Consider the following 26,245-nt stretch of genomic DNA (forward strand, 5'->3'; position numbering starts at 1 on the left):
AATGTTACTGCGACAATGACTTTATAATATGTGAAGCCACAACATGCAAGTCAGAAAACATAGGTTTGACATTACTTCCGTTTTAGACATTAATCCAGAGGCTTTTCATATTCCTACATTAAAATGTACTTCTACTTAACAAAACACTGTTGGTTTGTTTCTGCCAATTCAATCCATCAAATGCATGTGTTTTCTTAAAATCTGGTAATGAAGACTTATGACCTGCCAAGAAAAACATGGCATGCTACTGCATATATTTCCTGCAGAGTTGGCCTCAAATCTAAATATCAAAACAAAGCATTCTGCTGGAAAGCAATTTGCAAGTGACAAGTTTTAAAGAAAAACTGCATTTTCCCTATTCATTTTGTGTTTCATGTCTAATTTTTGCTAATTGATCTGCAAAATCAAAAGCAAATAGCAAAGTAAGAAAATTTTTGTTGCTTAAAATCAAATTGCAAAATTGTTAGTTACTAGTTTTTTCTTTAAATAAAAGTAGTTACACTACTGAATAGAATCCCAATACAAACTAAGAGGTAAGGAGTTAACCTATTACTGAACCTTTCCGTCAAGAAATACAGCTCATTGATCATTTTGCTGGAACTGCTGTTCTATTCCAGTAAGTAGATTTGGTCGAAATATGTCATCTGTACTTCTAATGTGTTATGGCTATCTTTAACAATTAAGTACATCCATTTGTGTTCTCAAATCAATCATGTCAAAACAAATCAACAAAAAATGAATTTGAGAACCTCCAGAGACTTGGAAAGTATGGAATAATTTGGACTTTTACTATGAGTGATCAGCACAAGGCTGGTTTTAGCAATTTTCATGTTTCTTGACCATTGATCCTGTGTGATGCCTTCCCGTGTATCTCATGTTAATTCTAGTAATTCTGTACACCACACATAATGCAGTGTCCACTTACAGCACTTTGTCGATACAGAGTTGCTGCTGTTGATTAAAGGACATGGAATAATGGACAGATTGGGTGGGGCTTTAAATCAGTGAAGCTTGACCGAGGCTTTCAGAAACATAAAGCATTATGTGAACTCGGAAGTTGTATCCAAACATTAACTGAATCATTCATATTTTCCTGCTGCCTCCAACTTGTATTTAATTCATTAATTCTTAAGATGGCTAAGAATTTAAAGATTCACATATTTAAATTTCACATCATAAAGATTCACATCTTGAGCAAGGTGGTGTCATTGAATGCATATCACAGATCCTTTCAACACAGCTAAATGTACACATATTAAATGAGTTCAGCAGATGTCAAATACAGCTGACTCCATACAGCGCAAACACTCAAACCTAGCTATTCAACTTAACAGCACTATAAATCTCCCACAATGTGGATGCATTCCATACGAAAATTACATGAATGTGGTGGAAATTTCCACATGATTATAGCAGGGAAGTACAGATCACTCTTGAGAGACAATACTCAATTTCCAGAAGGGTAAAGACTAATTTCAATATTATTGATGCAGGTGCAGTGTTTTAGCATTTTCGAGAAGTGCTTGGTTATCTGTTGCTAGTTGGGATATTAAGTTTCTCTGTTAGAGATTTATAAGATGAGTGTTGATTTCTTTTTTGTTTTGTTATGGCACCATTTACCTGGAATCTGAAACTGAAGCTGGTACCTTAAAGTTTGACCACTTCAAATGACCACTTTTCACAGAAAATTAACTCATTAATTTCCAGCAGTGAGTTCCAGCAGCTACTCCAACTCGGATGCTGTCCTTGCCTGTATGGCACATTAAAAACTTTCAAGTAAGAATCAATACATTGTGATCAAGAATGGGAAACAAGACAGATTCATCAGCCTGTTCAGTCCATGTCTGTTGCTGCTTATTACAGTGCTTCCTACACCACCCTTCTAAAATTAAGTAACTCGGCACCAATTGAAAATTAAAATTTTGACTTTTATAGCATGGTTTTGAGCTATGCATCCTTATTTTAGGAGGTGAGCATTACTGGTAAGGCCACCATTTATTCCCCATCCTTAATTGCCTTTGAGAGGTGTTGCTGAGCTGCCTCCTTGAACTATTGCTGTGGTTTGATAAAGATACTCCCACAATGCTATTGGGTAGGGAGTTCCAGGATTTCGACCAAGTGATGATGATGGAATTGGAAGATATTTCCAAGTCAGGATGGTGTGTAACTTGAAGGAAACCTTCAGGTGTTCCCCTGCACCTGGTACCTCTATCCCACTTACCGTAGAGGTTTGAGAAGTGCTGTTGGATTAGCCAAGGCAAGCAACTGTAGTGCATTTTGTAGACTGCACACACTGTAGCTGTTGTGCACCAGTGGCGGGGGGAATGAACGCTTAGGGTGGTGGTTGGGCTACCAATCAAGTGGTTGCTTTGTTCTGAATGATTTTGAACTTCTTCGGTGTTGCTGGAACTGCACTCAGGTGGAAATTATTCCAACAAACCCCTAATTTATGTCTTGTAGATGGTAGAAAACCTTTAGGGTGTAAGATGGTGAATCACTCATTGTGGAATACTCAGCCTCTGACCTGTTCTTGTAGCCACGGTATTTATGTGACTGATCCTGTTAAATTTCTGTTGAATAAAAATCCCCAGGATATTGATGGTGAGTGACTCAGCATTGAGTGTCAAGGATAAGTGATTAGACTCGCTCTTGTTAGAGATGGTCTTTGCCAGGCACTGTTGTGGCACAAACGTTACTTTTCACTTATTAGCCCATGACTGGATGTTATCTCGGTCTTGTTGTTTCATTTGCTGAATTGAAAATGGAATTAAATATGTTGTAACCATCAACCAAACATCTTCAGTTATGATGGGAGGAAGGTCATTAATTAAGTACCGAAGGTGGTTGGACACTGCCCCAAGAAATTCCTACAGAATGATCATAGGGCTGAGAAACTGATTTCCAACAGCCACAATCGTCTACCTTTGTGCAGGTCATGGATTGAATTATTGGAATGTATATCCCTTAAAGTCCATTGACTTCAGTTTTACAAGTGCTCCTTAATGTCAATCTTGGTCAAACACTGCCTGGATGTTTAGGGCTAGTATTCTAATGATAGGGCAGTACTTATCCACATTGCATTTGTCCTACTTTTTGTAAACCACATTGTTAAGTTGAAGTTGTAACTGTTCTGAAACAGCTTGGTTCAAGGTGCAGCGAGTTCTGGAGCACAAGTCTTCAGTACTATAGCCAGAATGTCATCTGGTCCTAGAGTCTTTGCTATACCCAGTGCTCTCAGCTGCCTCTTAATATCCCATGGGAGTGGGTTACAAATTTGAAGGAGTAGGCCATTTGGCCCCTCAAGCCTGCACCAATATTTAGTAAGATCATGGCTGATTTGATTTGAACTGGCAAAAGACTGGATTTTGACTTGGTGGGTGAAGCTGAGGGGGAACATTCATTTGGTACTTCTGGGGGGAAGTGATTGTGAATGCTTTAGCTCTGAATTTTGTACCCTTATGCTAGGCCACACCATAGTTGAGGATTAGGATTTCTCTTGGATCCTCTTCCTTCAATTAACTCTCACTGTCCACCCATTGTGCAAAAAGGAGGAATTGCACCTCAGAACATCCAAAAGCACTTTACACTGAACGAAGTTTGCTCACTGTTGTAAAGGAGCAGACTCAACAGCCGAACTGTGTACAACAATGAAACAAATGACCATATCAATTGTCACCAAGAGCAACTCCCCCTGCCCCCGACCATATCAATTGCTATAGGTTTTGGTTGAAGGAAAAACTAATGGCAATTTTACTGGGAAAACACCTTCTCTCTTTAAATATTATCAAAGGACCTTTTACATCCATCTGAGAGAGCTGACAGAACCTTGTTTTGCATTTCATTTAAAAGCCCTCCAGCAGCCCAGCATTCTTTCAGCTCTGTAGTGAGGTGCCTTCCTGGATTAGGTGCACAACTCTCAGCGTGGGACTTAAACACACAACCTTCCGAGTCAGAGGAAGCAGGGCCAGCACTAAACCAGCAACATATTAATTGGCAATTGAGCTTTATGGAGAGCAATAATTTTGTTTTAAAAGGAAACATTGTAAGACAAATGTTCCTGCATCTTAAATATCAGCCGATGTACATCTGTCCTATTGAATTGCCTCAACGCTATTTCATGCAAGTTGCAATTTTGCACATTGCAAATCAAGAACTAGTTCTGAATCTGTGGTTTATTTAAGTTAAAAATATTATGAAAATATTTCTAGAAAGGATGACTAAATATTCTGATTCCAAACTGAGAGTTCATTTTAATCGTATATAAAAATATATTGTGCCTAATTTTAATTCATGAAAGAAATTTATGGAACTGAATGCTTTACAATGTTTTTCCAATTAAAAGTCTACATAAATACTTGTTCTTCTACTGTATCATGAACAATGATAAGGGCCTATAATTGTAGAATAATTCCTTCAATGCTTTGAGTTAAAAATTCCCCAAATATTATGATGGAAACTATTTGGATTCCATTCTTCTTGATATTTTAAGGATGAAAATTTTTTTCATTGTTTGATTAGTCATTTTCCCTATTTTGTTGCATTAGGGGTTCTAAAAGACACCAGGCAAGATGAGCAGTTAGTAAAAAAAAACAGGCACAGCAAGTTAACGCTTGAAGGTGAATTGTTATCTGGGTTTCCACAGTTGCTCCTTATATTTACAAACTAATCCGAGCAAGACTTCTTTACCATAATTTTCATTTCACCAGTGAATAGTTCTCTAAAAGTCCAAAAAATTCAGGTGCTATGAATAGATTGTCTGCTTACATGAGAAATGCTTTTCTCTTTGGAGAAAAATAAATTCTAAATATTGTTAATCATGGCAATATGATGTAACTTACAAAAATAATTCTAAATTGACAGATTTCTTAGAATACAGAGCTTATCATTGATTTCTCATCATGTTAAACCTTTTATAGGATATCAGAAACATCTTTACTGTTGTTCAGTCTCAGGAAATGAGCAAGGCAGTTATTCTGTATAGTCACTATCTATATCAGGTGCAGTTGCTCAGTCAAAGTAGGATAGCAATCATAAAATTAGAATGTTTCCCTGTGGAATACTAATTCAAAGCTGGATCTGTTTTATAACTTAGCCATTGAACTGAAAATGTCCAAAATTCTGCTTAACAGTTAGCATTGTTTGCCTAAGAAGAACATAATACAAGGACAGAAAACTAGAAAGTAAACCATCTAATCATATAAAATACTCTAAAATATACCAAAAAGACACCTAGTTCACTTGCAAGTCCATTGTTATTCTTCTTGGTCTTGCTCAAAGCAGGCTTTTACTACCTGAACGTACTTCTTGAAATGCAAGCTTTTATGAAAAGGGAGTTTCCTCAAAGCATTGTTAAAGCAAAGGAATTTTATCAGTACATTTATGGTGTAAAAACAACTTTGATTAGTAATAAAAAAATCATTCAATATAACAATTCAATGGGTAAAGTTCGTAACTACTCTCCTTAAAACGAAAGAGTTCCTACTTGTTATGCTGTCAGGAGCATTTTGCTGCAATATAAACCATGCACAGGTAAAGTGGTTGTAATCTAATGCTCCAGGGCCTGATACATTTCTGAAGGAATGCATGATAGGAAGGGGAAGATAAAAGAATTTAGTCTTGCAACTCTATAACCTCCTCTTTAATGATGGCCTGTGCACTTTGAGGAATGTGGTTATATTTTGCCTGAAACTATCTCACCATCTGTTCTGTTTGTAGTTAAATGACACAAAGCCTTTTATGAGCAATAAAACTTCCATTACACACCAGGAAAACGAAGATATTTGGGATGACCGTGCAGTGAGATAAACTTGACGGTGAACTAATGGACTGGCTCCAGCCTGACTTGATGTATTCACAGAAGGAATTGTTGGGGAAACTCAAAAGACCATTAACTACATCGAGCAGAATAAACAAGAGGCTTTTAGCTAAAATACATTTTGATTCTCCAGTACAGCCAGTCAATGGAAACAAAATGGGAATAGAATTTGTTCATAATATTTCCTGGTTTAAAAATCACTGAATTCCCAGCTGAATTCTTATTGATGCAAGAAGAATATTTTCCATGTGCTTGGTGCTCTCATATGGACAAATATCCAAAAATGACTCTTGGAAATGTAATAATGAAAAACATGGGTTTTGAGCAATGTGGGATGTAAGGAGAGGAGACTGACACTGTAATCAAAGGGGATTTTTATGAGTTAGCACTGAGGGAGGAGATGGAGATGAAGAAACTAGTCTAGGGAAAGTATTACAAAGCGTCGACTCCAGAACGCAGGGTGGATATGAAGGCAACAATGAATGCTGGCTGGTAACGGATGTTAGCTGTAATTATTAATAATGTTCCAAGTCGTTCAGCAGCAGTGAGAGCTGAGTTTGTCAACCATGCTTTAGCATTTGATGTCAATGTAGTTTGTTTTATTAAGTCATGTTGGGTCTCACTAAATTATTGTGGTTAACTGTTCTACTTTGTGCAATGCAAAACAGAAGAGGACAGTTTCAGGTCTGAGCAAAGTTATGTGCTCATTGCTTGTGAGGCTGGCTGCAGTTGGCTTCAGTTTTCCTCTACTCGGAATGCAGTGAATAAAATTTCTGCTTGTGATAGCTATCCCACAACATCTGCTGGAAAATGGCCTGTGAGGGCAATGAATAAGGATAGGACTGTGCTCAGCTTTGATCTCCCACCACCATCAATTTGTTTCCTGACACTCATTGCCTGGCTTCTCACAGATGAAACAGACACTTGAGCAAGGTCCTTGTGGGATTTTAGCACCTAACATCTGCATCTCAGCATGAGTAACAGATTCCAAAGCTGGTTTAGTGCCTAAAGTAGGAATGACTTTATCAGCACATCCACTTGCTATTGTAGAATACCACAGGATTTCCATCAAATGTTGATTTGTTTTTAATATTTTAAAGGCACTGGCTGGAGTGTGCTGGCAGTTCTGGAGAGAGCTACTTGCTAAGAGGATTGCATGGGTCAGTGTGTTCCCAAGTTCTGACCCGAAGAATTACAGCATGAAACAACAGAACATGCTGGTAGACCCGAGCTCCAGCTGCGACATTGGACTCAGTACTGAGTCCTGCGTGGAGTTCGGCGATCCTGTGCTGAGAGACCAGATACGCTTTATATTAGGATCGTCAGCCTAACACAAGCTTGAGCTGACATTTCTAGCACAACCCCAACCCTTTGAACGGGGTTGCCAACCTGGAGGGCAAAATGTAACTGGGGACTGCATTGGCTTAATTTCAATAAATTAGTGCTTTTAATTGATTTTTGTTGATTAAATGTTATTTTTGAAATAATTTTAAATATTTTGCATTATTTAAATCTACAATTGTTTTTTATATGTCTCTGATGATTAAATCCCCTTTCAACCTTCTCTGCTCCAAGTTGAACATCCCCAGATTCAATAGTTCTACCTTCTTAACTAAAATGCCTCAATCCAGAAACCATTCTTGTAACTTTTCACTGCATTTTCTTGTGCAGCATTTTCACATATTCTGATGTAAAGATCAAATGTACCAGAGGTGAAATAGTGCGTGGTACTCTATCTTTTGTGAGTCTTGCAATTCCACAGCTAGATTCACCGGATTTTTGCAATCTGAATCATTAGTGTCTGCACTCCAATTGCTTTTTGTTAAGAATAAGAACAGCATGTAAATAACTGGCCCACCATTATATCATGTACTTAACATTTATGAGTGTTGACATTAATGGAAAAGAATATTGGGCAAAATGTGACCATAGCAATTTAGGCTATCTTGCAACCTATTCTCAGGCATGTGGATATTGATGAGGAGGAGTTTGGTATCTTGATAAAACATTAAGGTGGATAAGTCCCTGGGGTCTGATGAGATCTATTCCAGGATATGGAGGAAAGCAAGGGGGGGAGATTGCTCGGGCCTTGACAGAGATCTTTGTATCCTCTTTAGCCATGATGAAGTGCCAGAAGACTAGCCAATGTCACTCCTTTGTTTAAGAAGAGCAACAGGGACAAACCAGGATACTACAGGCCGATGAGACTTGTATCAGTGCAAGGGAAATTATTGAAGAAGTTTCTCAGAGACAGAATTTACTCACATTTGGAAAAGCATTGACTTCTTAGGCCTAGCCAACATGGCTTTGTGTGGGTGAGGTCCTGTCTCACAAGTTTGATTGAGTCTTTTGAGGAAGTGACGAAGCTGATTGATAAGGGTAGGATAGTGTATGTTGTCTACGTGGAGTTTAGTCAAGCACTTGACCAGGTCCCTCATGGTACACTGATCTAGAACACTAAGTCAGAAGGTGAGTTGGTAAATTGGATCCAAAATTGGCTTGGTCATAGAAGGCAGAGGGTAGTGGTAGAGGGGTATTTTTCTGACTGGAGGTCCGTGACCAGTAGCGTTTGGCAAGGATCAGTGCTGGGAACTGTGCTGTTTGTAATATATATTATAATTTGGATGAAAATGTAGGTGATTAGTAAGTTTGCAGGTGATGCAAAGTTGGTGGGATTGTGAATCACAAGCAAGGTTGTCAAAGGATACAGCTGGATATAGATCAGTTGGAAATCTGAGCGGAGAAATGGCAGTCTGAGTTTAATCTGGATGAGTGTGAGGTGACACACTTTGGGAGGTCAAATGCAAGAGTATACACTAAATGGCAGGACCCTTTGGAGTATTGATATACAGAGGGATCTTGGGGTGCAAGTCCATTGCTACCTGAAAGCGCATAAGTGAAAAGGGTGGTAACAAAGGGATACAGCATGCTTGCCTTCATCAGTCAGGGCACTGAGTATAAAAGTTGAGAAGTCATGTTGTAGCTGTATAAAACTATGGTCTGGCCACACTTGGAGTATTGTGTGCTGTTCAGGTTACCACACTATGGGAAGGATGTAGAAGCTTTGGAGAGGGAGCAGAAGAGGTTTATCAGGATGTTGGCTAGACTGGAGTGTATTAGCTTTTAGGAGAGATTGAATAACTTTGAATTGTTTTCTCTGGAACATGAGAGACTGAGGAACGGCCTGATAGAAGTATATAAAGTTATGAGATAGGGTAGTGTTACGGACTCAGTGAAAGTCCCTTTAAGATAGAGAGTGTGTGTGTATGTGTGTGTGGGGCGTGCTTACGTCAATAGAAGATAAAGGACGTAATGACGTTGTTGAAGAAGAAGAAGGAGAGAGAGAGAGAAGGGAGAGAGACACCAGCCTGATTGTTTTCTCTATCGATGGATGAGAAACAATAACTGTGTTTGCTACTGAAATCCATGTATGGAAGTTGGAAGTAATCCGGTGGAGTTCACTTTGTTGCTGACCTGTAGAAGGAAACAGGTATTTGTGTGTGGACGACCACGGTTCGGATGCTTTTCGGGGTGAGGAAGTCACTACCGAGTAAACACTGGAGTGTCGTTTGGGGTCCATCGTGGAACATTTGGATTTCGTATGTACTCTCTCTATGTTTTTCTACATCTACATCTTATCTTCAGACAACGGTGGTTGTTGAAGAAGCCCTTGCTCATGTTTCACCTTATGGCTTGCGGAACTGAACTTTAAGAACCATTCCGGAACTGGGAGTTTTGGACTTTGTCACACACACACACGAAGAGTTTAGTTTTGGGGTTAACGTTCGAGGTTTAACATTTTTGAATTCTAACATACTAACATTTTTACTTTTATTTTATGTATTATCATAAGTAGTGATTAATAAAATAGTTTTTAACACTAAATCATGCTCAGTGTGTTTCTTTTGTTGCTGGTTTGTGACAGTAGATAGTCTTTTTCCCATTGTGGAATGGTCAAAGTACTAGAGGAGGCATAGGTTTAAGGTTAGAAGGGAAAAGTTTAAAAGAGATTTGCGAGGCAAGAATTTTTTTCACATAGAGTGGTTGGTGTCAGACGAGGAGGTAGAAGCAAATAGGATAGCAACATTTAAGAGGCATTTAGACAGACACACGATTAGGCATGGAATGGAGGATTATAGAGCATATGCAGGCAGATGGGATTAGTTTAGAATGGCATCATGGTGAGCCGAAGGGCCTGGTCCTGTGATTTATTTCCATGTTCTGTGTTCTAACATCCTGTTGTCACCAATGTACTATTTCTAATGGTATTGGGATCCCACACTTTCTTAACTCTGGCAATCTGATGTCAGAGCATAAATTGCAATTGCCTGTGTCTGGGTGCACTGAGCACTCCACTTGAATTTACCACATCAAGCTCAAGTGGGCCACCATAAAGGTATGGCAGACAATGAGTATAAATCACAGAGAAGTGTCACATACAGGTTGTCGTGGTGGCACTCCCAGAATCAGACATTACCAGTAAAAGGCACATAAAATGCTTTTGTTGTGTGTTTGAGCTCAAAAGAAGTATTCCCAACACACTACTACTGGCCCTTGTGCATTGCGACCGCAACAAAAGTTTGCAAATGAAGTACTTTATGCCTTTGTACTTCATTTGCAAACTTTTGTTGCGGTCGCAATGCACAAGGGCCAGTAGTAGTGTGTTGGGAATACTTCTGACAGCAAATAGAATCAACACAAAACAGCCCTCAGCAAATTTCAAGAAATATAAAATAAAAATGCACAGTGTGTTAGAATAAGCGTAAATGTTTTGAATGTGACAATGAATGATATCACAATGAAAGTTAATATGCCTATTCTTTCCATGGCACTGACTGACCTGGTAACTTTTCCTAAATATGTCTGTAATCAACAATAGGCTTGTTTTGATATGTTACAAATATTTGCATTTTAGCAACTATGTAGTGCATGTAATTAAACTCTTACTTCCTGTGTCTTTCTTAAATGGCTTAACTTCTTGAAAGTTAATGAAACAATTATAGTAACCAAAGGAGCAGCTTCAGTGGAGGTTGTAAATGATTGATGTTCCATTGCCTCCTTGAGCTGTTACTCACTGTGATGAAAAACTGGTGTGTTCATATTATAGGCATCCAATCCACTTAAGCCGCAGATGTTTCAAAGCTGCAACTGCAGGTGTGTAGCTAACCCCAACCCCATTTACCTCTGTTGCATTGTGTCACAGAATCATAAAGCACTGAAAGAGGCCATTCAGCCCATTGTACCCAGGCAGACTATTTGAAAGAATTATCCAAATGGACTCCTTTGTCCTTTTGCCAGACCCTGAAATATATAGCAAATTCTCTTTTGAAAGGAAGCATTGAATCTGCTTTCACCCACACACATGGACAGCACCGCTCCTTTCATCAACATTGCCCCAGGTCTATCTACCCACGGCTGCCACAGCAAATCTGAAATAAATGGCACCTGTGATTGTGCACACTGAGCATCCTTAGTCCACTTCTGACTCTGACTATTTATACTGACTTCTCTAATGGTTGCAAAAGGTTCATGCAGAGCAGAGGTAATAGAATTCACAGGCCTGCATAGTGTTGGTACCAGTGTTCAGGTGACCAAAAACATGGTTGTCTCTAGCAATACACTTTCATTTATGATACTGTGAGAAATTCTAATGGCCATCTGCACTGCATTGACTAATTACATGGCTAATTTGGTACCTAGAGCAATTCTGGGGACCCCACAATGGGAAGGCCTGGAAAAACTGCAGCTGGATTTACCAGATTCATGCCCGGACTCCAAAGGTTACATTAGAAGGCGAGCTCACACAAGCCAGGCCCGTGATCCCTGTAACTTAGAAGATAAAGTGATCTTTTGATTTGAGTTTTTAAGATAATGGGAGAACTGTAAGGGTAGAGAGAGAGAGCAATTATTTACCCTGGCTGTGGAATCTATTGTATGAAATAAATTGTATCATAAGCATTTATTTAAAATCTATCACAAAAATAAATTTGTTCCTTTTTATCACAATTACTGCAAAATGTTTGAATATTATCAATGTTGTACAAAACCACTGATAACAGTCTAGACTACAGTAGCATTTCTGGATTTATACTGATCTGAAAGATTAGAAGAATAGGGTTTGTATGAGGGAATAGACAGAATAAATAGATCTATAATTTAGTCATTTTAATATGGTATCATTAGAGGAGAGTAATATTTTGCTATCAGCATTGCTTGAAAGTACAAAAGGTGCTAGTTTAGCAGCTCCAAGGATAACAGCAAATCTTACTTTTTCTGAGACGTGTTGTGACCTGCTGTCAGATAGCTCACTATCACTGTGCGGGGAATTAAACTTGTGAAATTATTCTGCTTTTAGTTTCAAATAGAATGCCACATGGACTTCCATTCCCACGAAATTAATTCCATGTTAAAGGAAAATACTGCATAGAATTTTCAGTGTAAAATGTCATTTACCTGTGTCTACAATTTCATATTGGTGAATTCACTATTATCCTGGCCCATTGCTATTAACTGCTGAGCAAAATCAACATTGCACAAAAACACTGAATATCCTCTTTTAATATTCTTGTCTGGATATAAGAATTCAAAAGACCATGATGGCTGGCACAAAGAGCTGTAAATATAGCTCAGATATCTTAGCTCTGCTTCATAGTAAACAGTTAATGATATTAAATCTAAAAAAAACTTTAAAAGTGATTTGATTCCAAATATTTATGACATTAAGCATAAAAATTGATTATTTAAGTTTTATCTCATTCCATATAAGTTCTATCACCTTTGTGACCACATGAAGAACAATTTCAATTCCTAAGTAAATCCTAAATTATGTAGGTATGGTCAACAGGTCTCACTTATGCAACTAAACATGTCTATCGTACAAGACAAACTGTAAATGGCCAACAGGAAACTGTAACGTGAAGGCAAAGATTGGCTCCCTTGGGCCCCAATCGATGATGTGAAATTGTGAATGAAAGTAATGGATAGGTCTGAGGCAACTGCTGTGCACAATGTGACATTCAGCAAATCTTTCTACTCGGATTCTGCACAAGACTCTGTCAGGAGCCAGTAACACTTCACACCCCATTTGCTGTGTAAATAGATGTCAACTGTGCTTCTGCCAACAGGGAAAACTGCTATTTATACTATGGAACCTGTGCTAGTGTGGAACTTATAAAATTAAGTTGGAGAAAACATAACATACATGCATTTTTGTTTTGGTATTATTCAGTGTTAACTCTAATGCATGGGTTAATGGAACTGAGTTAAATTCCCTGCTCCAAATTTTGGGGGGCTCACAGGATAACAGGAATTTTGCAGTGGCAGAATTCCAATTGCAGTTACACTATTGTGAAGGACAAGAGGTGTGAAACTGCTTCCGCCAGTACACGGTGTTTTGCCTTGCATAATTTAACACTCAATTATACTCCAAATTCCAACACATATGACAGTTTCACATCTCACATAGAATAGCTGGTCTACAATAAAAAATCCACCAAAAATTTGTAGTGAAAAAGTAAGGGTGTTGCACTTCATTGTATTCATGGTGCAATAACTCATGGAAGTGATCATTCCTGTCCATGCAAAGTAATTGCTCATTTAGTTAAAGCAAGCTATTGATGATTATTGGAGTTACTAATATAAGAGCAATTTGTTAGACTCAAGACACTGCAGATGCTGAAACCTGGAGCGAAAAAGAAACTGCTGGGGGAACTCAGTGGGTCAAGCGGCATCTGGGGAGACAAAGGGACCGTTGACATTTCCAGTTGTGACCCTGCAACAGGATCGTAGAGGGATGACAGCCAGTATAAAGAGGTGAGGGAGGGGTGAGACAGGGGCTAGGAGGTGATAGGTGGAATTGAAGGCGGGGGCGGGGGGGGGGTCAAGTGTGGGATGATGGATATATGAAGCCAGGTGGAGGAGGGTGAGGGTGGGGTTCAGAGACAGAAGTTGGTCGGTGATAGACGGAAAAAAAATGATGAAGAAAACAAAATGGGGAGATGGGGTCAGGTGGGAGGAGGGGAAGGGGAAGTTAGGCCAGGGGAGAAGAAACTCAGGTCGATAGTTTTGTGGATGATGGGCAGATGGAAATGCAGAAGGTGAACAGGTAAAAGTGGAAAAGAAACAGAAGAGGAGCGAATTACCTGAAATTGGAAAATTCAGTGTTCATACCATTGGGTTGTAGGCTACCAATGTGGAGGAGACCACATCAACAGCACCAAATGCAATAGACAAGGTTGGAGGAGGTTCACATGAATCACTGCCTCACCTGGAAGGGCTGTTTAGGTCCCTGGATAGCGGTGAGGGAGGCAGTGTAGGGACAAGTGTTGCACCTTCTATGGTTGCAGGGGAAAGTATCGGGGAAGGGAGAGGGGTGGGTAGGGAGGGGATGAGGACCAGGGAACAACTTATGTAAATGCTGTCAACCTGAAGTAAGCAGAGATTGCTGGAAATACTCAGCAGGTCAGACAGCACCTGGAGAAACAAAAACAGAGCTAATGTTTCAGTTTGCCAACCTTTCATCAGACCTGGGATAACTTAGTTTTAAAGTAAATACTGTCGGATCCGGTTACTTTCGAATCTGCAGGTTCTTTCAGGAGTCCAAGAATGAGTAGAAAACAACTTGGTGCTTCACAAAGTTATATTGGAAAAGTTTAAAACAAAGAAACAGTCACAGAGCACATGGCATGAGCTTTACTACTAGGAGATGAGCCGAGACAAAGGAACTAAAAATGAATGAGGGCCGGGGGAAGAGAGCAAGAGAGCAAGGTAAGCAAGAGAGAAATAGAGGCAAGAAAGAGAGATAAGCAAGAGAAAGAGATAAACAAGAGAGTGATTAGCAAAAATGACACCTTTTATACCTGAGATAAGAGGTACTCCTTAGATAACAATAGTCCAATCAGAAAACCTATTAGATACCTGTGGCAAAATCAACCAGTGAGAAAACATGTATTCACCTGATGGACGAACCAATAAGCTAAGAAGCGACCACTACCTTGTACAGCCACTCGAGGTGTATTAAACACTATACATGCTAAAAAAACTACTTAAAACAGCAGAATCCAACAGTACCAAGGCAGGGAGAGTGGGGAGGAAAGGAAAGAACTGGAGGGAAGGGGTATAATGGTCTGTGATGATAGTTAATTAAATAACAATAGGGATGGAGGTACTGGTGCAAAGCAAAAGGAGGTGGGCCAGGAGATGTAGATGGAAACAGCTGAATCAGGGCCAACAGCTGCTGTCCAAAATATGGGACAGGCTATGATATGCAATTTCAGTCGGTTGCACTGAATGCTCCTCAAGCACATTGAGTTCCATTGGAACTGTACAGAGAAGTCAACTTGGGAGTGGGTGGAGAACTTAAATGCTTGCAGACTGAGAAGGTTTAAATTATGAGATAGAACTTGTTTTACGTTTTCATGGTTTTCATATTATCTGCACATGCAAATATATCTTGCTTTCAAATTCTCTGTAAAACAAAGCATAAGGCATCAGCCACAGCTCAGATGGCAGCACACGTGGAACACTGTGCTTTCAGGTACCTCTTGAGACTTGAGCACAGAATCAGCTGACACTTTGCGATTGTACTGAAGGGCTGTTGCATTGCTGGAGGCACCATTTTTTTGAATGAGCTATTAAACTGATGCCCCAACTCCCCTCTCATGAACAAAAAAGATCCTATGACACTTATGAGTGGATGTGTTATCCATGGTGACCTGTCAATATTTATCCCTCAATCAATTCCACACAAAAAGAAGCAGACTGTCTGACCACGCTTCAAAAGTAAAGTGCTTTGTGACAATCTAGGATCATAAAGGACACTTTTTAAATACAAGCCCTATTTTGGTCTTAAATTTTCACAAATCAGTACATGAAGATAACACTGAAAGATGTTTAAATCAGGGATTTGGAATGCAAAGGTGTGTCCAGCACTCTACCAGTATAAAGATGTCTCACAGCTTCTATCTCCTAACCACTGTTTTAAAAAAAATCCCAGTACTAAATCAGTTCATCTATCTTTTTTTTATTTATTTAGAAGTACATTATTCTCTTGGCTTGGAGGTTAGATTTTAAAACCCATCCCAGGCCATTAGCCAGCTTGAAGTTGCTCCTCTTAAAAGTCTACTGGAAGACTGAAGAAATGACTTCCTGTAGATGTAGTTATCAATCTGCAATGAAAGGTTAACTAAGTAATTCCCGTTATTTTTCAGAGTCCTTGAAACAGTGTACAAGGGAACTTTGTAGATCTTTTTGATAAGGACAAATACGCCAGAAGCCAAATTCATCAGTAACTTGATTCAGTGCTGGGATTTTTTTTTGGAGAATGTCTGGGTATACTTAGTATTTCAATTGCACTATTTCCTTTAATAGTTATTGTGTAACATTATGTGGAAGTCAAAGCAGCCAAATTTATGAGTTCCATTTTATCAAATATCAACAGGAAGCAAACTTTGTAGAGAACACAATACTTAAGTGAAATTGTTTCAGATATTCTGTCTACACAATATTTCTGGAAGGCTGTTTTCTGAGTATTTGTACTTCTTGGCTATAAGCAAAACCTTTCTCCTCATTTCTTACAGAAAGATTGGAGGGGGATTGAAGGAATTTCTACACAAATCATTAACTGTTCATTTTTTTAACTCATAACTCACTTGGGAAGACAGTTGATTTAAAAAGAAGTCCTCATTTCAGTTCCAGCATGACAGATGGACAGCTTTCTGTGGAGTTACGCTTGTCTTACTTAAGAAAATACACGACCAAAGGTTCAGTTGTCTGTTAACTAGTTTCCCTGTCTCAAAAATGAAACTGCTTTGGTTCTTTAAAAAAAAATCAATCTGCATTTGCATGTGCTTTAAAATAATCTGTATTTTAAACAGTAATTACTGGTTGTATTCTGTAAAAGATAAACAACATCAAGTGACTGCAGCAGTCTAGACAGTGTAAAATCAATAAAAAATTGATGCTTGCATTACTGAGCTTGCATGAAGAGCCACACTTGCAGGACATGCTGGGAACTGGGTTTTAAAATAATTGCATTGGTTTGAATTTTCACACTGAATTACATGCAGGATGGAAGATAATTGAAATGTTTTGTAAATAAGCAGACTTATGTCTTTATATTGTTGGTCCTAGTTGAAGAAAGGCATAAAGTCAATTTTACGAATTAAACTGTAATTTTGCTACTCAAGTATGATTCAAGCATGAAAAATTTTATGTCCACACATGCTATAGAATGTTCTCACTTAATGCTAACCACGAGCCTGTAATTGTATTGCTGGTTGATTTGAAGAATAGGCAAACAATTAAGATTCTTAATATAGTGTAGGTCACGATTCCTTCTTGTATGTTCAGGTCAAAGTTGATTTTATTGAATTCCCAAATAAATCTCTTTTACAATTTGTTCATACTGGGAGTCCACAGAGCCCAGCGAGTTTGGCACAGCCCTTTACCATTCAAAACTGGCTTCAGTTGTCTATGTTAAACATCTCTGCTGGCTAATGTGGAATGAATTTGGGAAGTGTCAATGAGGTTAACAGTAAAAAAACTGCTTCTCGCTGGCAGTCTCACAGAAGATATACCTCAGGATGCTTGATTTAGGAAATGAGGAAAAATATCATGCTGATGCTGAAGAATATGATTTCATGGGATTGAAACTGACCCACAATAGATGAACGACACAAAAAAGCCCTAATCTTGCACCTGGCTGTGCTCTACATGATATCAGGAATACATGGTACTGCAAGTGGGTGATTGAAATGGAATGAACTCTTTGAGGAGCGTATAAAAGTTAAAACAACTAATTTGATCGCTTTTGAACATTTGTAAAATGAGTTCTCAGATCTCCCAATGATTAGACCTAAACAGTCACATAAAAAGGCAACAATTGCAGCATTTATTGTGTCATTTTATACTCTTACCTGCCTGATTGGTTGTGACAGTGACTAAGACAGACTGGTCATGACTTGGATTCTGTCTTGTGACTCCATTTACAGCAAAAACTTCGAAGGTGTAATTGGTGTGAGCTTGAAGATCAGTGATAGAGACCTTGGTGTTTTTCAAGCCTGTCTGTTGGGGGATGAAATGAATCCCACTCCCACATGGCCGGCAACGGCTAAGATCACTGGTGCATTTCTTACAGATGACATTGTATGTAATGTCATGCCTGCCCCCGTTGTTCTGAGGAGGATTCCACTCCAGGATTACCGACGTCTCATTAATGTTGGAAATCAGGTTCAGTGGAGCAGAGGGTGGTCCTAGTTAGAGTGGAGAAACCCAGTGAATGACAACATTACTGTGCTCAAAAAATTCAGTACAATATTCAATCTACTTAATCCCTTTTAAGACATCTTAAGGGCATTTGTTGAAAACAAATCATTGTCAAAATATTTTAAAAGATAGACATGAACCTTTTTTTAAAATCATCTTGGCTGCTGTACTTCCTTCCAGTTCATTCATAGTAACTTGGTTATCTTGGACTACTAATGTTTTATATAATAGCCATGGGCAAAAAAATTTTAAAAATTATGAAGTTGCCAAGAGGTGGTTACAGATACTGAATGTAATCTGCTTCACTGGCATCAGCATTAACTGCTGATTTTCTATTTTGAAGCCTTATTGTGGAAATTAATTATTTCTGTTGTGCATGCCCTTACAGCATCACACACAAAAACATAACATAAGTTACTGCAAATCGATATTTGTTCAGATGTAACAACTGATTTCCATTAGGAAACTCCATGCCATTCTGAATTGTCAACAATAAACCCTTTCAAGGTTCGACACACCAGTTCAAGAATCACCCTTTCAAAAACAATCTATGTAATAAATATGCAGTTAAGAAATTGTAGAAAATAGTTCTAATATATCAGAAGTTGATTTTGTGCAATGGACTTCTCAGAGTGCATCACAACAGAGTGCTGTGTTCATGTGGGAAAGTGTCCCACACTGAGTAAGAGCTGCTTGGAAGCAAAAGTCAATAACTATTATGTGGGACAGGGCACGATGGTGTCTAAACAGGGAACCAGTGAGGCATAAAACTGTGCAGCAGATGCTAGCAAGAGTTGAGGAACAGCACTAAAGAAGAGGGATGTGGTTACACAACAAAGTGGAAGCATGAAGCTTGCCAAAAGGGAAATCTGCATTATGCAGTACACTGCAGAAAGGGACAGCCATTTCCTTTCTAAACCAGCTAGAACAGTGTGCTTTGCACAGTTACAATTGCCTCATTACTAATTCAATATAGTTTTTAAATATGCGGCAAATAAATCCTCCTTTTGGTATTCTTCCATAGTTAGATGGTGTTATATTAAGTAAAACAATTATATTGACATTTCTAAAAAGCCAGTCAGATTCTTTGCTAAGCCTGTGAGATAGTGCAGTTTGAATTCAAAACAACTTTGAAACACCATGACCAAGCCTCATTAGAAAATAGCAGCACCTTGGAATGGAACCATGCAGTTAGAATGAACATTTATTTGAAAATGAAATGTATATAATGTAATGCATTAAGTAAGATTTAGAAACCTCATTAGCTTGGTTTTCTGGGGCTATTTTTGTTCTTATTGAGAACAGGGTTAATCACTCCTGGTCTATAATTAAACTGTGTTCCATTATTCACATGTATACCTTACAATGGGGGTGAAAGGTTACCTGGAATAAATAGGAATGCAGAACTGAGGTTACAATCAAATTGGTCACAATCTCATTGAATGGCAGAGCTAGTTCGAGGTGCCAAGTGGTAACTCCTAATTCATATGTTTACATGAAAACATGTCCTTTCAGATCATGTAAATTTTTAAAAATATGCCTTTCTCCCCACTGCGGAATAATCAGTGCTGGTGCTGTGCAATTTGTTTGCCCAGGTTTCTTGGCCCGGAAATCATGTCACACTGCGAAAGGTGCATTAATCCAGTGTTCCACAGCAGGCCAATGCATGATTTGTGCATGGGGACACTGCTGCCATATTTTACTGCACATAAGGCACAAAGCACAAATGGAAAAGGCCATTTAAAGCACAAAGGTACTTCCTCCACTCGTTCCAAGTCAGGTAGGTAGCAGATTGCTGAGGAGGAGGGGCAGGGCAGGTCCAGGAGGGGTGAGGGTCAATACATCAGTCAGAAAAGGGCTCAGTGCCTCAAGGATCAGATCATTAGGAAGGAGGGTGTTGGGTGGCACAGGTGTAGGTGGGATATTTGGGGTCTTAATCAGGGGGCAATGATCAAGGTCAGGTTGAGGCAGGGGCATTTGAATTCTAGATACGGTGGTGTTGGGATGGGGTCAGAATCGAGCAAGTTACAGTGGAGGAGAATCCAAAGAAGACCCTTACCAAGGTGTAATTTTTAATTTAAAGGGCACCCAATTGTAGCTGGCTCCAAGCACAGGCTCCACATTCTGGAAACTGTGTTGGCAGGTCCCCTTTAAGTATTGTTGAACTAGGCCTGACATTTGTTGAGAAGATCTACAGTTTGAGTGCCACATGCACAAGTGAATTTCCTGGAGGTGTCATCCAAAGATATACCACCTGCTATAGGTCAGCACTGCATGTTCGGACATTTCTGTGTGTTAACAGACTTCAAGAACAATATGGTTAGTGTTCCTTATCTGATAAAATCTTATTGTGAATTTAAACATTGTGGTGTGCTGTAGAATCGCTAGGCCCTGGTTCTGTATTGTTATGGTTCAAAGAGTAAAGATCATTGAGAATAATGTGACTTTATTACTGGTATTGAACTTCATTGGGAGAGTAGAATTAAAGGTAATTAAAATGGAATGCTTTTAAAAGGAAACAATTTGACATGTTACCACCTTGCACTGGTACTTTCACACTAAGTACAGAGCAATACAAAGCAGAACAAGTCAGTACTTATAGCAAACAAACAATGTGCTGGAAGAACTCAGCAGGTCAAACAGCATCTGTGGGAGGAAAGAAATTGTCGATGTTTCGGGTCAAAATCCTGCATCAGGGCTGAGAGTGGAGAGGCAAGATGGCTAGCATAGAGAGGAGAAGGGATTCCAAGGCGAAAGGTGGACTGAGGAGGGGTGTGAGATGACAGGCAGGTGGTGCCAGGTAGGGGAGGTGAGCAAGGGTGGAGCTGGAGCACTGTGGCAGGTGAATGATAAATGGAGGCAGACAAAGAGAGAGAAAAGAGAAAAAACAGACAGAGCAAGGTGGGGGAAGGGGAGTGTGAAGATGGGAGATGGCTGCTGGAGGGAGATAAGCAGGAACACAAAGCACTACCAGTGCTGGATTCAGATAAGTAAATGAGATGAGAATGTCCCATTAGGAGGGAGGTGAACAACAGCTGGAACCATACGGGGGTGGGGGGAAACCTGTATGTGAAGTGGGTGGATGGAGCCAGGAGGGGGAAGGGGATGAAAGGTGAAGCAGGGCTAGGGGGAGGGTGGAAAAGGGGACAAAAATGGGAGGATCGGAGGATCAGAAGGAGAAGACGGTAAAAAGGAGGGGGGGAGAGGGGGAAAATGGAAAGTGGGGGGGGGTTACCATTGGATTGTATGCTACTCAGGTAGAATATAAGGTGTTGCTCCTCCAGTTTGCGTTGGGCTTCATCTTCACAGTAAAGAAAGGCACAGGTCAGTGTAGGAATGGGAAGGGGAGTTGAAACGTTCTGCAACTGGGAGCTTGGGGTGGTCATTGCGGACTGAGCGTAGGTGTTGTGCAAAACAGTTGCTGAGTCTGCACTTGGTCTCGCCAATATAGAGGCCACATTGGGAGCACTGAATGCAGTAGATAAGGTTGGAGGAGATGCATGTGAACCTTTGCCTCACCTGGAAGGACTGTTTAGCTCCCTGGATGGTGGTGAGAGAGGAGGTGTAAGGGCAAGTGTTACATCTTCTGCGAGGGCAGGGGAAACTGCCAGGGGTAAGGGAGGGTTGGGTGTGGAGGGACGAGTGCACCAGGGAGTCAAGGAGGGAGTGGTTCCTGTGGAAGGTGGAAAGCGGTGGGGAGGAGAAGCTGTGGCTGGTGGTAGGATCTCGTTGCAGCTTGAGGGAATGACGAAGGATAATCTGTTGGATGTGGAGGCTCATATGGTGAAAGGTATGGATGAGGGGAACTCTATCTCTGTTCTGTCTGGGAGGAGGCGGGGTGAGAGCAGAAGTACAAGAAACAGAGGAGATGTGAGATCGGGCTCCAGAAACCACAGCAGAAGGGAAGCCACACTCTCTGAAAAAGGAGGGCATCTCAGAGATCCTGGAACTGAAAGCCTCATCTTGAGAGCAGATGCTTTGGAGATGGAAAAACTGGGAGAAAGGAATGGCATCCTTACAAGAGACAAGGTGGGAAAAGGTGTACTCTAAGTAGCTGTGGGAGTCGGTGGGTTTGTAGTAAATATCAGTGGATAGTTTGTCTCCTGAGATGGAGACAGAGAGATCTAGAAATGGGAGAGGTTAGAAATGGTCCAGGTGAATTTGAGGACAGGGTGGAAGTTGATGGCAAAGGTGATAAAATTGATGAGTTCTGCACAGGTGCAAGAAGCAGCACCAATGCAGTCATCCCTATAACATAGAAAGAGTTGGGGAGTGGTACCAGAGAAGGTTTGGAACAGGGACATGTATCCAACAAAAAGACAGGTATAGCTGGGACCGACGCAAGTGCCCATGACTACACCTATGATTTGTAGAAAGTGAGAGGAGTCAAAAGAAAAGTTATTTAAAGTAAGAACAAGTTCAGCCAGGTGGATGAGAGTGTTGGTGGAAGGGAACTGGTTGAATCTTTGTTGTAGAAAGAAGTGGAGGGCTTTTAGACCTTCCTGATGGGGGATGGAAGTGTATAAAGACTGGACAATCACGCTGAAGATGAGGCGGTGGGGGCTGGGGAATCAGTTGTTGTCCAAATGGTCAAGGGCATGCGAGGCGTCCCAGATGTAGGTGGGAAGGGACTGGACAAGGGATACAGGGCGGAGTCGAGGGGGGAAGAGCAGGCAGAAACAATGGGCCTACCAGGACAGTCCTGTTTGTGGATCTTGGGTAAGAGATAGAAGCGGGAAGTGCAGGGTTGAGGCACTATCAGCTTAGAGGCTGTAGAGTGGAGATCTCCTGATTTAATGAGGGAGGTGATGGCCTGGTGTTTGTCGGTGGGTTCATCGTGTAGCTGGGGTCATTGTCCAGGGGTCGGTAAGAGGAAGTATTTGAGAGCTGCTGTCTGGCCTCTGCAAGGTAGAGGTCAGTCCACCAGACTACAACAGCACTGCGGGTTTGAAGATTAGGTCGCATTTGGTGCAAAGTGAATGGTGGGCTGCATGTTCGGAGGGTGTAAGGTTGGACTGGGCCAGGGGAATGGAGATGTTGTAGCTGTTGATGTCACGTCGGCAACTGGAGTCACTTCTTGCTGCATTCTCCCAACAACTTGCAGTTTACGATCTTCAAAGCACTATTTTTATCACACGCTTCATGCTTATTTTAAATGGATTAATGACTGTGTTAAAAAGTCTAAACATAAATTTAACAAAAATACATTAGCTAGTGCTGTAGAAATAGCACACAGTGAAACTAAAGCCCTCTGATTTATTTTGGATGAATAGGGTTATTGTTTGAAAAGTTATCTTCCAGGAATCAATCCAAATTTAATGTGGTATAATGTGCTTTAAAAATAATGCTTTATTGGGCTCCAGATGGCTTAATGGGAAAAATTTGCATTTATATAGTGCCTTTCACAACCTTGAGATATCCCAAGGCCATTTGGAGCCAATTAGGTATTTTTGAAACAGAAGAATTGTGGAACACTGCTGCCACTTTGAATGGTAAATAGTGAGTCATTAGGTGCAAGATTAACCCTCTAGCTGGTACTGAACCCCATGTACTCTTGAGTCAGCTGCTTCTCGCTGGCTGAATGCTAGGATACTACAACTGGGCTGACTGTATGTAGGAAACAGACGGTTATGATTACCACACAGTAACCCAGAATGGAAAATGGACATGATGATGATGATAGCATGTAACATGACAAACCAGGCTTAAATATGAAGACTGCTCAGGATACTGCAAATGTGGGACACTTGATTGGTGTGGAGGAGAAAATGGTTTCAGGTCATTTTATGCAAAAAAGAGGATTTTTTCAGTTAAAACACTTCCTCAAATCTATTGCTCATCTCAATATTAGGCTTGAAAGGCATATTATTGAAGCTTCATTTCGAGAGGAATTTTGTGAATGACTTCAGAATTTCCTCAATATCATCACTTCTGGTCAACACCCTACATTCTTAAGTATGGACTCTGGTGATCAATTCAATCACATGATACATCTTTGTCAACATTAAAACCAAAAGGCATGTTTCTGTGAACATGAATGATAGTAAGCAACAGAAGTATGTTACCTTAATCCTCTCAAAGGATTGCTGAGTTTGTTTTGTTGCTTTCCTGACAGCTCCACAAATCACCCACACTAACAGATTTCTTTCAACAGATATGGAAAGTGTTTAGTTTGCTGGAGGCCGGTTTATTCAAACAGTGGTGCTCAAATTACATTACCTGTTAGCAATGGGTTCTTTGGCATTCTGCATCATTTATCATTCTACATGAGACACAGATTTACGTTTAATGTTTCAGGTTGGAAAAGAATAATAGATTTGTATCCAGACTTCAGAGACAAAAAAATGTGTCCATAAGTTCTTGTAGCTAATATAGCAACGACCAAACTGGCTATGGGCAGAAGGAGATCATTTCATGGTGCGTTGCTAGTTTCACAATGTTGGAGGAACTGTGCTGCAGAGACCATGGTATGTAGCCAAAGGAAAGGTCACAGATGGTGGAAAGTGGAATAGGAAGTAACCTGGTTTTGGAATATAGTTAAAACCACTAACAATAAATTACCAGAATAGACAGACTTTAGAAAACAGTTTGTCTTTAAGAATAATAGAAACTAATGGCACACAAGGAGGCTATTCAGCCCATTATGTCCATGCCAGCCAAAAATGCACTACTTATGTTAATCTCACTTATCAGCCTTTGTTCATAGGCTTGTGTTCCAATTCTTCATATAACCCTCCAGGTACTTTTTAAGTGCAGTGAAGGTTTCTGCTTTCTACATCCTTTTGGGCAGTGAGTTCCAAACTCCTATTCTGAGAGGAAAAAAATTCAAAACCTCTTTCTTTTGGGGAAAAAAATCTTGTCTCCCCTCTAATCCTTCTACCAATTAATTTAAATCTATGCCTCCTGGCTATTGTGCTCTCTGCTAAGGGAAATAAGCCCTTCCTGTTCACCCTGCCTAGGCATCTGTTAATTTTATACACCCCAATTAAATGTATTCTAGATATTACCATTATTGTTGGCAACTTATTTCAAAGTTGTTTGATCGGTTCATACCAAGTTAATCTATTGCAACGTGTTTATCATACTGACATTTCCTTTCTTGTCAAAAAAAGAGAAAATTCATGTTTGAATTAATTACTGCACAAGTTATAAATTTTTAGCTCTACTACCTGTCTAGTGAGACAAAAAAACTTGGGCGAATTCCAGACTCCAGTTTACTTTAACATCTTGACTACTTCGGTGAATTATAAAGATTTAGTTTCAATTTTCTTTGTGGTCATACTAGCTTATTTTTAAAAACTGTCCCTCTGATGCAGGAGGTCGAGTGGCACTGAATTATCCTTCAGATACTTTATTTCCAGACCCTGACTTAAAATCTTCACGTCTGTAACGTTCAAACAGCTTCTCTCATTCACTGGTTTCTTTGGAGCTTTGAGAAGCTTCAACATACATTATGGGGACAGGAAATTCAATTGATCATATCCTTAAATAAATGAAGGCTGGCTTATTGCTGTCTTCTTGGCCTATTGAGTCTATGCCAGCTCCCAGAGCAATCCAATCAATCCCATTCCCCCACTTATTCCCATTTTGACTCAGCCCATATTGACTTGCATGGCCATTAACTCCTCCCCGATTCTCCTACCACCCACCTGCACCAGGGGTAATTTAAAGTAGCCAATTAATCCACCAGCATGTCTTTGGGATTTGTGAGGAAACCAGAGTACATGGAGGGAACACAGTCAGTGCTAGGAGGGAATGGTTACCTGATAATGACTCGTTTGTAAGCTATCCTGGAATCACTAGCTATTAAGTGTTTTATGGCCCAAGTGCCAAGGACTGTCCTCTTTTGTGCCCAATTAGTGTTCGTTTATGTACAAAGGCTGACCAAGTGCATCCCCGGACCCTATGGAAGGCCAGGGAAGAAATTGCGGAGGCCCTTCTAGAGATATTTGCTTCATTGTTAGCCACTGGCAAAGTTCCAGAAGATGGAGGGTGGCTAATGTTGTTCCATTGTTCAAGAGAGGTAGCAAGGACAGGCCAGGAACTACAGGTTGGTGAGCCTGACTTCAGTTATAGGGAAGTTACTGGAGGGAATGCTGAGGGACAAGACCTACCATCACTTGGATAGTCAAGGCCTGATTGGGAATAGTCAGCATGGTTTTGTGC

General features: G+C 40.1%; 1 protein-coding gene across 1 annotated transcript in view; it reads right to left on the bottom strand.

Moving 5' to 3' along the window:
* The window catches only part of LOC127571193 (ephrin type-A receptor 4), a 115,228-nt gene that overhangs the window by 32,265 nt on the left and 56,718 nt on the right, over positions 1 to 26,245 (bottom strand). The window contains exon 5 of the mRNA XM_052017335.1: positions 17,731 to 18,066. Coding sequence (XP_051873295.1) covers positions 17,731 to 18,066 — 336 coding nt within the window. The remainder of the gene's footprint in view (positions 1 to 17,730; positions 18,067 to 26,245) is intronic.

The sequence above is a fragment of the Pristis pectinata genome, chromosome 6 (genome assembly GCF_009764475.1).
Source record: "Pristis pectinata isolate sPriPec2 chromosome 6, sPriPec2.1.pri, whole genome shotgun sequence".
NCBI lineage: Eukaryota > Metazoa > Chordata > Chondrichthyes > Rhinopristiformes > Pristidae > Pristis > Pristis pectinata.